The sequence below is a fragment of the Scophthalmus maximus genome, chromosome 17 (genome assembly GCF_022379125.1).
Source record: "Scophthalmus maximus strain ysfricsl-2021 chromosome 17, ASM2237912v1, whole genome shotgun sequence".
Taxonomy (NCBI): domain Eukaryota; kingdom Metazoa; phylum Chordata; class Actinopteri; order Pleuronectiformes; family Scophthalmidae; genus Scophthalmus; species Scophthalmus maximus.
Window position 1 is genome coordinate 13,712,652 of NC_061531.1, and position 12,430 is coordinate 13,725,081.

Here is a 12,430-nt window from a genome sequence, read left to right on the forward strand (position 1 = left end):
CACTTCCTCTTCTCATGGTGGTGAAAATATTGGCCAACCTCCAAGCTACGAAAGGGGGAATCATTGTGAGAGCACAAACGGCTGCAAGCTCAGAGCTGCATGCTTATAATATATCATAAGTGTGTCGGTGGATGTACCAAGTGCAGTGCAGATTTCCTGCCACCTCACCCACACGGTTTCTCATTGTGTAGTGTAGTGTGTCGCAAAAGGGTAGATGATGTATGAGCGGTCTTGGTAGGGTGTTGCAGTTGTGGTAATAGTGTAGAAATGGAAGAAGATCAAGTGCCAAACCAGGTTTCCTCTCAAGCCACAGGTGAGCATGAACACTGTGATGTTTTAAAGTATTTTTTGATGATGTCTCTCTTCATGTATAGAATGTGTTGCCCCTCATGCACATTAAAACCCTTTAAAAGAGATGTACATTTCTTATCTTGTTAGATTGTTCTTTAATTGATGAATAGTAAGCTGTAGTGACTTATGACATGGATATGGCATGTGGTTGTGCTTGGATATTCTATGTTAATATGTCTATCGGGAGGTTTGTGGTGCGGTGTGCATCCTCAGAGTCAAAGGGGTGAATGGTAAACTTCCTGAACTATTTCTCCATTTTGAGACATTCTTGTTCTGTCTTTTTTTGTGTGACTTCTGTATTCTTATTTTACAGGAAATGCATGTCTGTAATCTTTACAAAAAGCAAAGAATATATGATTTGAATTCATGAATATAAAATAGTTTGTGGCCATTACAAATATTTCCATTGTACAACAAACAACATGACACGGGCTTGCCTCAGATTAAGGGCGATTTGTCTTTGTGTACGGTATCCTGTATCTACCGTTGCTCAAACATTGTACGTCGCAATTCTCATTCTTACACTGCTGGTGTGAAAAACAAGGACTTTATGTTCATCAAATGGGACGTCACACAAATTGTAAGCAGGATGTGGTTGACCAAAATGGAGACCTCTCTGACAGAGAGAGAGACATTGCTTTTTCTCATTTGTTGCATCTGTTGTAAATCATCAGGTTTGAAAGTTTGGTATATGCCCCGAGACATCCGAAACAGCCTTTGAATAGTGGGACAACAGTAGGTTGAGGTTTTGTTATCAAAATGTATCACGTTGTTCCTCGTATTTTAGTTCACATTCAATCAAAGCACAATTTGTCTCAGAAATGTAAAGGAAATGCTCTTAGATTTGACAGCAGGAGAGGAACTTAAATTTGATTTATTCATCAAATGTCAGTTTTTTAAAATCTTGAATCATATTTTTATGCTATTCCCTTAAAGTGTTTTTTATATTGTAGTGCAGTGATAAAATATTGTAATCTTCAATAATCACATCTCCAACATGTTAAGTGGCCTCTATAAAGCAGGACGTGTAAAGTAAGGGACCTGCAAACCTTTAACAGATACAATTTAATGCTGCTGTTCTTTCTTCACATCTTTTCAGACACTATGTTGACCTTGAATTTCATCCACTTGTTGCCAGGCATATCTGTGTGATCTGTGTTTGGTGGCGAGGATCATATTTCAGGATCTTAAATCTACAATTGTATTTCATCGGACATACTTTAAATGTTAAGAGTGTCTTATTATTTTATTCATCTTAGCTTTTCCTTTTCTTATTTCAGATGTGAAAAAGGTCCCATACAAATCTGAAACCAAGCGATACAGTGAGATCTTCAGAGATTTTGATAATCTTGATTTATCTTTAGTCTCGTCGTAAGTATTTTGCATTTCTCCATAGTGCTACCACGTGTTTGTCTCGTCTCCTGCATCACTCTGCTTGTTCATTTTGTTCTGAAAACACAGTGGTTTGTGAGGTGTCATTCAAATATGCTGTAAGCTTTGCTGATTATAGGAAACCGTACAGGATGAAACTGTTGAGATATATTTGTCAACTCAAAGCCATAATCCAGAAGCTGAACCCCGTCAGCTATGCATGATCTCAGTAAAGATTACTTGATGGGAGCAACCACTGAAGTAGAGGTGCAGTCTAGAAAATTGTCAAATGTGTATAAATGAATGTACTGCACCTTAAAACTTACTTAAGAAGTAATCAAGTGACACTGATTCGCCCAACAACATGTGCAATTAGTATGATTGTTCCCGGACAAACACAGCCTTGTTAGGTATTACTCTTTGACTGTACATGTTTTTTTCTTCTGTCTCCAGTGCAGAGGAGGATCTACTGGCAGACATTGAATCGCAGTCCATCTCAGAATCCATCACTCCAGAACATGCAGAGCTCAGAGACCAACATGACGTGTCTGTAAGGGTTCAATACCTAGTTTTTAAAATCCACATATAGAGAATTCCGTGTGTCTGTTGCTTATGTTGTTGTTCATCTCAGAACATGTTGCTAAAATTGCTGATCTCCATGACACCACAAAAGATTAGTTTCTCAGAAACTGCTTACTGAATGTTGTTGGTGTGTTAGAGAGGATTAGTGAGACTTTTATCAAGTAAGAGTCTGGTTTCTTTCCAACAGAGTGAAGATGCCTTTTGTCCGCAGAGTCGCTCCGAAGCCAGTGAACAAGATGGAAACCCATCAGGTATGATTTCTGTTTGAGAGAGCGAGATGGCGTGTATAGGTGTTCAGAGCCTGTCCTGTGTGTGTCAGTATTGGTCCAGTTGATTTAACATAGACTTGTTGGTATGATTGAAATCTCACGTGCTTAAGTAAACATTGACTATGCTGTGACTGACGCCCAAGCAGATCCACAGAAATGATGTGCAGGAAACGGTGTCAGTCTGTGACACTTCTTCAATCTTTACTTGTTTTCTTATAATTAGCCATGAGTTGTAATTGCCCGGGCTGTAACAAGATTAAGATAAAGGGTGAGGATTAAAGCAGGAGGCAGCTGCTCTCTGCTTTTACCTTAGACCCAGGGGGAAGACAGGGGGGTCTTAAGAAAGAGGGGGTATCAGTATTATGCAGGCTGAGGCAGTAAATATAGGGAAGTGGAGAAAGAGGCTAGAATTACTCAAAATACTTTGACCTCAGTGTAACTCAAACTATTGGTCACAGCACACGGTGGTTCGATTAGGAATTACTGACACCAGTGATTTTGAATATGGGTATCTACATTTTATGTCATTTTAATCCAACATGCTCTTTTGCGATCTGCTTGCATGTGCCCTCATTGGGTGGGTTTGGATACCAGCTTCCGAAACCCGCCCCTCCCTGCTCCGTCACACACCAGGAGGTAAACCTCACTCGCTGCTCCTCTAAAGCCTGTCACTCCACAATCTGGATCTGACTAGGATAATCCCCAATCCGTGTGCTTGCGGCCATGGCCATGAGGCAGTGCAGATTCTGCTTGGAGGCTGGTTTATGAAAGTGCTCAGAGCTCTCGCTATAACTGAGAGTGGAGGGGCTAAGAGAGGTCAACCTTGGCACACAATCTGGCCAAAAAACCATCATTCTTCTGGAATTGCCTGTTCTTTTTTGTGGATTTTTCGCTTGAACACCGAGAAGAAATCCTGTTTGGATTTTTTTTTACCACTCTAACTGCATTTGGCATCTGTGTAAAATGGACAGACCAGAATAACATCTGCATGTCTTGAGAGAGGAATTCGATAGAGAAGTTGATGGAATGTTTCTGACAAAGTGTGCTTGCTCAGTTAAAAACGTAGCTGAATACTCAGAACTGCACTGTGGCCCATTTGAAGAAGTGAAAGTACCTGAATTGAATCAGTGCTCTAACCTTTGGCTACATGTGTTTTGCTAGAGGTGTAATATGTATTCGCAAAATTGTGCTTGAAGGGGAGCAGGCGCAACATTTGAGAGACCATGTGATTGTCTGACATACGTCATCTGCCCTGAGTTGGTGTGAGTCACAGGGGAAGAACGAGAATGGTTGTCATATCAACACGCGGTCTGCCTCACCACAGCTGCGACATGGCGGCCTCTGATACGGCACACCGGCATTGAGCGGTGTTCGTAACTCTGCTTTCACAACACCGCTTGTCTCTTTGTAGCTGACTAGAAGTGAACAGGTGTGAGAGGGAGTGGCCAGGCGGAGAGAGGAAGAGGGGTTAGGAGGGAAGTTATTTAGCCAAAGCCGTTAGTCTTTGGGACATAGAAACCCTCCTCTCTCAGGTCACATCCCCATTTGGGTCATCTGGGAGACTTAGGACTGATAAATAGAGATTTTACTCTCACGCAAGAGATATGTACACGGTCCTGAGACCTACTGGAAACCACAAGACCTTAATTCCGAGGAGCAGCTATGACTTTCCATATTCAGTCATTGTTTCCTGTTTTGGGTTTGTGTAAACCTTTCTCTTTTTGTGACTTTTGATTATCGTCATCTTGTCTGGTAAAGTCTGGGAGCTGGGGGATGTCACTCTATCGAGGATAGATGTTTCCTTGAGGCTCTGGGCTGTTTGAATCCTCCAGGAGAGTTGGGTTTAGCCCAATCGCCATTGTGTGATTCCTGGGTACATCTCCAAGCGTGTGGAGCCTGCAGTGATGCTGATGTACTCCCTCTCAGCCCAGGACGCAGACCTGGCCCTCTGTCGCTGTGAGGATGGCGTGGAGACGGCCTTGCAGTACGCCAAGATGTGGTGCCGCTATGCCAAAGACATACTTGCTTGGATGGAGAAGAGAATCACTTTAGGTAAGTGCACATGCAGCTAAACAAAGGAAATAGTAGTGTAACATGCCGAAGCTGTGGCTCAGGATGTAGAGCAGGTTGTCCACGAATCAGAAGGTCAGTGGTTCGGTGTCCTAGTACGAGTAGACTTTAAGTTGAAGCAGTGAATTTATAAGACCAGTACATGCAAATTATTGTCATGACATGCCTGTTCTGTATCTAGAAACACATCCGTGCTTACCATGCTAGTGCATTGAAAATATAAACTGCACTCAAAAGCAGAGAAATATGGGCTGTTAATTGAGTCAGAAACATGTCACACATTTCTAGAAAAGTTATACTTAGCCATATGAGCACCATGTTGTATCCTGACATAACATGGCCTGTTTTATTTCACTCAGCGAGGATGTCTGTGGGTGGTGCAGTCACCCCAGTGAGCTACACACTGCACAAACACACAGAGGATGGATTAGAGGGCAGATTAGCCGTCTAGGGGAGGGAAATAAAGACGATGGGAGGCCTTCGGAGTATATGGACTATGGTTACCCTGGTATCAGCCTGTGCAGGTGACCAGTGTCCGGACTGGGATGCCAAGCGTGCAAGTCTACTGGCTCTAGTCAAAATATAGAGGAGGGTCCTGAGCTCAGCTGTGTAAGGAGCAGTGTGACTGTAGGTAACAGCGACAGATGAGTGGTGCTGGTTGGAGCTCAGCCCAAAACTACTGTGGCTAACATAGTGAAGCAGCAATGGGTAATGCCTAATAGTGAAAGTAGCCTGTCCATTCTGGATCAAGAACCATTGTCAGAGTGCTTGAATCAGGTTATGATCTAAAATCCTGAAGCACGGCCAGAAATGGAGCTCCAAGTATCATATTGAGGCTACACACTAATAGTAATAATCAGTATTGTGGTTTCAGTCGGTCCACTGTCCAATACTGCTTTTGTTTAAGTTGAAGAAAAACTCAACAAGGATTTTTCTTGACAGAACAAGAATTTGCAAAAAATGTCATAAAGACAGCCGAAGGAGCAAAAGCCAATGTGACACAGCAGGTAAGACTTTGTTTACTGAATGTGTTCCACAGGACATTGTAGTAATTATACTAGTACGTGTTACTGGAATTGATTCTTACAGAAGAGTTGTGTTTATGACTTTGATCTTCCTTGGCTGTAATTACCATGTAAAACCTGTCTAAAGTTGTTTTTGCCTGCGTAGGAGATGATGCCTTTGCAGTATATCTACACCATGGCGCTAGAGCAAGACGTCAAGAACAGTGTGAACTCGAAAAAGACTTCTGAACTGCTACATAACCGCTGTTACCAAGTATGTAAATCCACAAACATACATGTACTTGAGAGGCAAGAATGTTCCTATGACATTGTGTTTAATCCACTATCTCTGACCCAAAGGCCTTGGCTGCCAAGAAGAATGAGATCGACAAGTGGCGCAGAGAGTTTAAGGAGCAGTGGACAAAAGAACAGAGGAGGATGGTGAGTGAACTTAGATTCTTGTTTGTGACTGTAGTTAAGATCAGCATTTCTGAAAAAAGCATCTACAGTAAAATATCAACATCTGTGATATAAGGACCTGTTTGTAATGACCTTGTTAATATCTGTACTTTCAGAACGAAGCAGTGACGGCTTTTAAAAAGGCTCGGCTTCTGTACTTCCAACGCTGTGATGAGCTAGAAAAGGCTAAAGCTGTCAAGGCTAAAGCTGTGGACGACACTGTTGGAATCAAAACACTGGATAAGAGGAGGAAGTCTAAAGATGAAGCTCAGACTAAGGTGAATTTCTCCTTAGTGCACTGCATTAGTATAACCTGTAAAAATGCAGAATATCATATTGCATATAGGTTTTCCCGTTTTGTATTCATGATGTTTAGAAAAATAATACAATATTTTTTTTTATGAAGGATGCATATTTGAGATTGTAAAGTGTCTCACAGGTCTTTCCTCTTGTCTCCAGGTGTTTGAGGCAGAGCTTCTGTACAGACAGTGTGCAAGTGATGCCCAGATCCACCAAGATGAGTTGGTGAGGGTCAAAGAGAGAATCATTTCTCACATTCGCAAGCTCATCTGTCAGGGAGACACTGTGCTCAAGGAGGTTTGTATGACATCAAGGAAACTAAACATTTGATAGTCCTATATACTTTCCTATGTACTAAGCTAATGCAACCTTAACTTAACGACTGGTATATTAGATGACACATTCATGCATACCTGTGACTGGAAGAGAATAAAGCATGTCTTTATCTCGACTCATCTCCACAAATAAATGCACGTCTTTGTTTGAAAATACGAATTTACTTTAGCAGTGCTTGTAACTTTGCTTACGTAATGGGACAAAAAGAAACGGATTACTTTCCGAAAAATGTCAACACATCTGCCATGTTTTACTATATTAAAAAACAGCAAAATCCCTACATTGACTCCACATCTCCTCCCCTCTCTGCATCAGGCCACAGTCAACATGTTTTACTACCAGCGGCAGCAGACGGAGCCTGTTCCCCTCGGCTACCACAACCTGGAGCTCACCTGCAGGTCCCTGGAGCCTGGCGAGCCCTACATGCTCTACATCCTCAGCAAGCGCCGTCTCGAGCAACCTCTGCAAGTCTTTACCTTTCAGGAGTATGTTCCTCAGGGCAAAGGGTATGTTAATCTGTTCTCCTACTCTTAGTCAATTCAATCAGTTCAAATGGGATAAATGTAGGAAAGTAGTGTGATGCATTTTATGTACTTATGCTTAAACTTTATTCCTTAAAGGAACAAACGAAAAACCAGCAATCCTCTCAGTTCCCTGCTGGACTCTTCACCTGTGACAGATGACAGCTCTTACAGAAGATACAGTGATGGCAGTAAAGACTCCTCATGATTGTTTAAATGACTATATAAACAAACAAAAATCTCCACTTCGATTTAATTTGAGTTTTCTTATGTATTTTGGTGCACTTTAGGGAAATCGGGGTACAGTGACAGTGAGAGTTTTGGGGGTAGTTTGGAATCCCTGTCCAGCCCTGGTAAGCTTTCATTTGTTTCCATAACTTTTTATTCACATATGAAAACCTTGCATTTGTAAACATTTTTCATTTCCACTCTACTGTGTCTCTGCTCTACGGGAATGCAAAACGGAAGCTCACAGTAATAGGAGGCTACCGAAAACCGCATCCACCTTAACGGTGTCATCGGACGACCTGGACGAGCGGGATATGGCATCAGAATCAGGTCTGTTACAACCTGTTACTTTTATAGCTCTATAAATGAACTACTTCTCAAGAGTACTGAACCTAAAGAACTACACAGTGGCAATTAAACTGCAGGATTCAATCCCCTCTCTTTCCCTACAGAGTACATTGATGTGCAACAAGTCAAAGTGCGCACGCTTTCGCGAGCTGCACTGACACACCGACTCAGGAAGATGAAGAGCAAGATGGTCAAATGCAAGCAGTGTGACAACTACATTGTTGTCACTGGGGTTGAATGTGAGGAGGTAAGAGGCCAAATGTTGGAGATTTACAGAAACAGGCAATTTGGGGAAGAACGATGTTATGCAATGTAATGTAATCTTTCCTGTTCCTTCACTGCACCTTCAGTGCGGGGTGGCTTTGCACAGGAAGTGCATGGAGGTGTGCCAGCTAGAGTGTGAGCACAGGAAAGGGACTGTGTTCGGAGTGGACCTCTCTCTGCTGCCACGTGACAGGCCAGATGAGGTGCCCTTCGTGGTGCTGCACTGCACATCTGAGATCGAGAGCCGTGCTCTCACGGTCCAGGTAATTTGTTCTCCAGATACCACAGTTACTAACGTGTAGAGGCTATCAAGTGTTAGCTGCGGGTTAATAACTGTTTTCTGATTATTTACTTTTCCTCCAAGGGGGTGTACCGTGTGAGTGGATCCAAGCCTCGCATCCTGAAGCTCTGTCAAGCCTTTGAGACGCAAAAGGAGCAGGTGGACCTCTCTGACCTCTCACCTCATGACATCACCTCCATCCTTAAGCACTTCTTCAAGGAGGTATGAAGTAACTGCCACTTGGACTTCACTGACTTAGGAGTTAATGTTGACTAAAGATCAGAAAAACATCACTGAATATTCGCACTATTTTTCTTCCAGCTCCCGGAGCCCTTACTAACCTTTGACCTGTACAATGACTTCATTGCTGTGGGAAAGACAATTCAGCACCTGAGTGAAACGGAGCAGGCACCAGACACTAATGATATAAACAGCATCATTCACAACCTCCAGATGCTACTACAGAAACTTCCCCCATATTGTTACAGCACTTTGCAGCATGTGATGTCCCACCTTCATACGTGAGCTTGCAGCTGGGTTACAAAACTATAATTTTTCCAAGAGATTTGAATACATTTACTTAATTGTCATGCATGCATTGGCTTGAATATCAAATTGTCCCTTAGCTCTCATTGAATTTGTCTCTTCCATGTCTTCACAGAGTTTCAGAAAACTACGAGAACAAGATGTCGCCTGGCAATCTTGGTATTGTGTTCGGCCCAACACTATTGCGCCCTCTTGTGTCTACAGACGTGTCAATGATTGCCCTGCAGGAGACCAGTTACCAGGCGGTGCTTGTTGAGTTTCTCATCACACACCATGACACCATTTTTGGCCTTCAGCAGAGGCCCAGTACGCCCCCTCCCCCAGTCCCCACTGCGCCTCTTCCAGTCACCCCTCCAAGAGCTTCCTGTCCCCTGGTTGGAGACGTTTACAGCAGCCCAGAACATGAACATGAAAACTCCTCCAGAGAGCGGCCACACTCACTCGAAGTAAGTACAGAAGTAAGAAATCATGCAGGATTTTGTAGTAGCCATAGTAAGTTACTTCACATACGTGTAGGGCAGAGAGAGTTTGCACTTGAGGTACCTTTCCTGATTAATTTACCTGTTATTTTAAGAGCCTTAGCACCTGGCACCAAAGGTGCAACACCTCACGCTTATTCCGTCAGGATTAACGTCCTGGACAGCTGCTGCATTTTCTACTGCTCTGCCTGTTTGGACCTGCTTGAACTTTTTTCAAGCCCAACCATGTGGGCATTTCACTTCTATTGCTTATAAACAAAAAGAAAAATTTAAAAAATACAGTGGCTACACAGATGGCTTAGAGGCACAAAAGTAAAATGAGCTCTTCCTCAGACGGGGTTTAAAAAAGAGGGTTGATATTAAGAACTTTGTTATCTGACAGGTAGAAATATAAAAAAAACAAAATAGGTTAACATTTCAGGTCTAGATGTAGTGTGTTAATTTAGAAATATAGAAACCCACCACTCAATTTGTGTCATTCCAACAGAGTCGAACAATCAAGAGAGAGTCAAGCGAGGGTTATATATCTGACAAGTCTTCATCCAATGAGGCAGTGGACCAGCTCAGCGCTGAAGCCAATGAGAGAGCAGGTAGGCGGGGAGTAGCTGTAGAGCAGTAACTCCTGAGTAGAATAACTGAACAAAATAATGATGAATAGGATTTAAATTAATTGGTTGTGTGTAAGGTAGTTCTTAATGTGTATGATGGGGTTTTTAATTGCTTGTATAATGAGTTATGGATTATTATTTTGGCTTCAACCTTTGCTGCTTTAGGGAACGATTCCTGTTGGAGATCTGGACATTTCCTAAGTTGTTAACTTGTTATAGTTTACCTTTACTTGATATCTTCCTGGGGACCAGATACTTGTAGACGCAGAGTCTCAGGCAGTCAATTGCAGTTCCTTTTTCTTTTTTTAATATGTTTCCGTCGGCTATTTTTAGAAATGAGACTTCCTTCCATTTTTGTTTCACTGATGCCATCTAGTTGCATTCATCTGTAAAGTTATGTCTGTCAGATTGTTTTGATGTTGTCAGGGTTTTTATTAAATTAATTAGACAATTGATTTCAAATTAATTAAACTACCATTTTGATAATTTGATAATTTCCCTTTCATTAGAGACTATGGTGGTACCTTTGAGTCTTGGTTACATTTTGACAACAAACTTACAAAATACGGACAGTTTATTTTTGCTGCTCTCTGGGGTTTCATCTCTTCTCTTACTGCCTTTATTCCTGCTGTAGTTCTGAGGTGTTCTCTTCTTTGTGGCTACAACAGCATGCAGCTTCTAATCACAACAAAACCCATGAATATATCAACTTTGACGAGGAAGTAATAGAATTACTTTAAACTTCTTCAGACTCTCTGTAGACCTTCCAAAAGAACTCTTTTCATTTGAGCTACTGCTCAATATTTAGGTTCTGTATTTGCTTAATATACAGGTGAAGCCAGGTTTATTGAAATTGGTAACCTGTATTTCTACTACTTTTATGAATGAACCACTTGCTCTGCTCTTCTGCCCCAGTCCTGGCTATAAGAGGGGGCTCGACTTGTTATCAGAGTGAGCCGGTGGGAGAACCAGACTCTGATTTGGGGGCCCAGCAATGCTATCGCTTCACAAGGCAACCTGTGAAGTATTACCGGCACCATAACCCAGGAACACGACTCTCCAACCCTGGGGGTCGTGCAGCCAGACAACCTGCAGCCCCAGTGAGGAGTGATCCAGGAAGTGCTGACAGCAGCCCCAGCTCTTCTCCAGAGCATGCCCCACAGAGACTTCCCCGAAAGGTCCACTTTGAGAACACTCTCCTTCCCCTCCACTCCACCATGGACGCAGAGAGTAAAGTGGATGTCCCGCTAAGCCCCCGCGAGGTTGCGCAGTACATGTTGGGACTGGACTCAACATTTTCATCAACTGTAACGGTGACATCACTTGGTACAACACAGGCGGCCTCTCAGGAGGAAGCAGCAGAGTGTCAAGCTGATCTGAATACAAATCTGTCCAATAACAGACAGAGCGCTGCACAGAGTCAGGCTCGGTGTCACTCACCACCAAAGACACCTCTTACTGAGTACAACCTGACTGCACCAGCCCAGAAGATCCTGTCCGGTTTGAAGCTGAGACGCTGCCACTCGGGAAAAGATGAGCAGCTCTTTGTCTGAGGAAAAATAGAAAATCTACAGACAGTTCCCATGCATACTGGAGATCCGTAATATCACTGTTGTTGTGTGTAATGACTTTTACTCGCATCAAAATTCATGCATTTATCAAGAATAAATTGCTCCTACATTTAACGCACAAATATCTGAAGTTTAACTGTCTACAGAAAGTTACCAAACTCACATTTGGGTCACTGGAACCCAGTTGAAAAGTTCAGGTATGATGCTCACCGGGATGCCACAACCTTATTCCCATCAACCCTCTATAAGATTTTGATCTGTTGACCATCCAGCTGTCTAAAACCCACAAGGACACAAGATGCAAACTGGCACATATGTTTCTAGATCTTCCTGGTTTTGTCCCAAACACACAACAATGTAAATCTGCAAAATCCAAATACCATCAAGTGTTTGTGTTCTATTTTTTACGGTTATTTTTTTTTATCTACTTGAGCTTTTAAATGTTTTATGGGCTCCATATGAACATTTTTTATAGGGCGTAAACAAAGATATACTGAGTGTTTCATAATAGTCAAGTTATCTTTACATTTTTTTGTTTTGTTTTATGCACCTTTCCTGTTTCAGCACAAGGGGGCACACTTCTCCCAGTGTGAGGAGAAAATATGCCTAACACAAGAGCCGAGGAGCAATAAACCATTTATTTTTAATTACAAGCACAGTGTTTTGAGATGTCACGTCTCCCATCACATCCGCCTTCCTAGATCTTCCTCTTCATCCCTGGGTGAAGACCATCCCTGGATATAATGGTACAAAGCGAGTGAGAATTTTTCTGAAAGATTAAATTGTGGTTAACTAACTATTATCTTCAAATACCTTTGTTGTTCTTTTGATACTATTTCTCCA

The 12,430-nt window shown here is 42.3% G+C and overlaps 1 protein-coding gene across 2 annotated transcripts; it reads left to right on the forward strand.

The window, feature by feature from the left end:
* The first annotated feature begins 44 nt into the window (after nucleotides 1–44).
* LOC118288918 (GEM interacting protein) lies at nucleotides 45–12,240 on the forward strand. 2 transcript variants are annotated; one of them, XM_035615513.2, is made up of 21 exons: nucleotides 45–313; nucleotides 1,632–1,722; nucleotides 2,176–2,272; nucleotides 2,492–2,555; nucleotides 4,500–4,625; nucleotides 5,586–5,650; nucleotides 5,814–5,921; nucleotides 6,008–6,088; nucleotides 6,223–6,384; nucleotides 6,566–6,703; nucleotides 7,058–7,248; nucleotides 7,363–7,454; nucleotides 7,554–7,616; nucleotides 7,732–7,821; nucleotides 7,944–8,086; nucleotides 8,190–8,366; nucleotides 8,468–8,605; nucleotides 8,705–8,904; nucleotides 9,045–9,375; nucleotides 9,896–9,998; nucleotides 10,932–12,240. In XM_035615513.2, the coding sequence occupies exons 1-21, from the start codon at nucleotides 268–270 to the stop codon at nucleotides 11,567–11,569; spliced, it is 3,144 nt and encodes a 1,047-aa protein (XP_035471406.2). In that variant the 5' UTR covers nucleotides 45–267; the 3' UTR covers nucleotides 11,570–12,240. The 2 variants fall into 2 exon arrangements, with proteins under 2 accessions (XP_035471406.2, XP_047184021.1); XM_047328065.1 differs by having other exon boundaries at nucleotides 7,363–7,451.
* Nucleotides 12,241–12,430: the final 190 nt, after the last annotated feature.

What these genes read in the sequence shown, in the direction of transcription:
- LOC118288918 (XM_035615513.2), top strand. Translation starts at nt 268, where the DNA reads ATGGAAGAAGATCAAGTGCCAAACCAGGTTTCCTCTCAAGCCACAG. An exon ending in GATTTATCTTTAGTCTCGTC is followed by an intron (nt 1,723 to 2,175) that starts GTAAGTATTTTG and finishes TTCTGTCTCCAG; the next exon opens with TGCAGAGGAGGATCTACTGG. An exon ending in GGAATCCCTGTCCAGCCCTG is followed by an intron (nt 7,617 to 7,731) that starts GTAAGCTTTCAT and finishes GCAAAACGGAAG; the next exon opens with CTCACAGTAATAGGAGGCTA.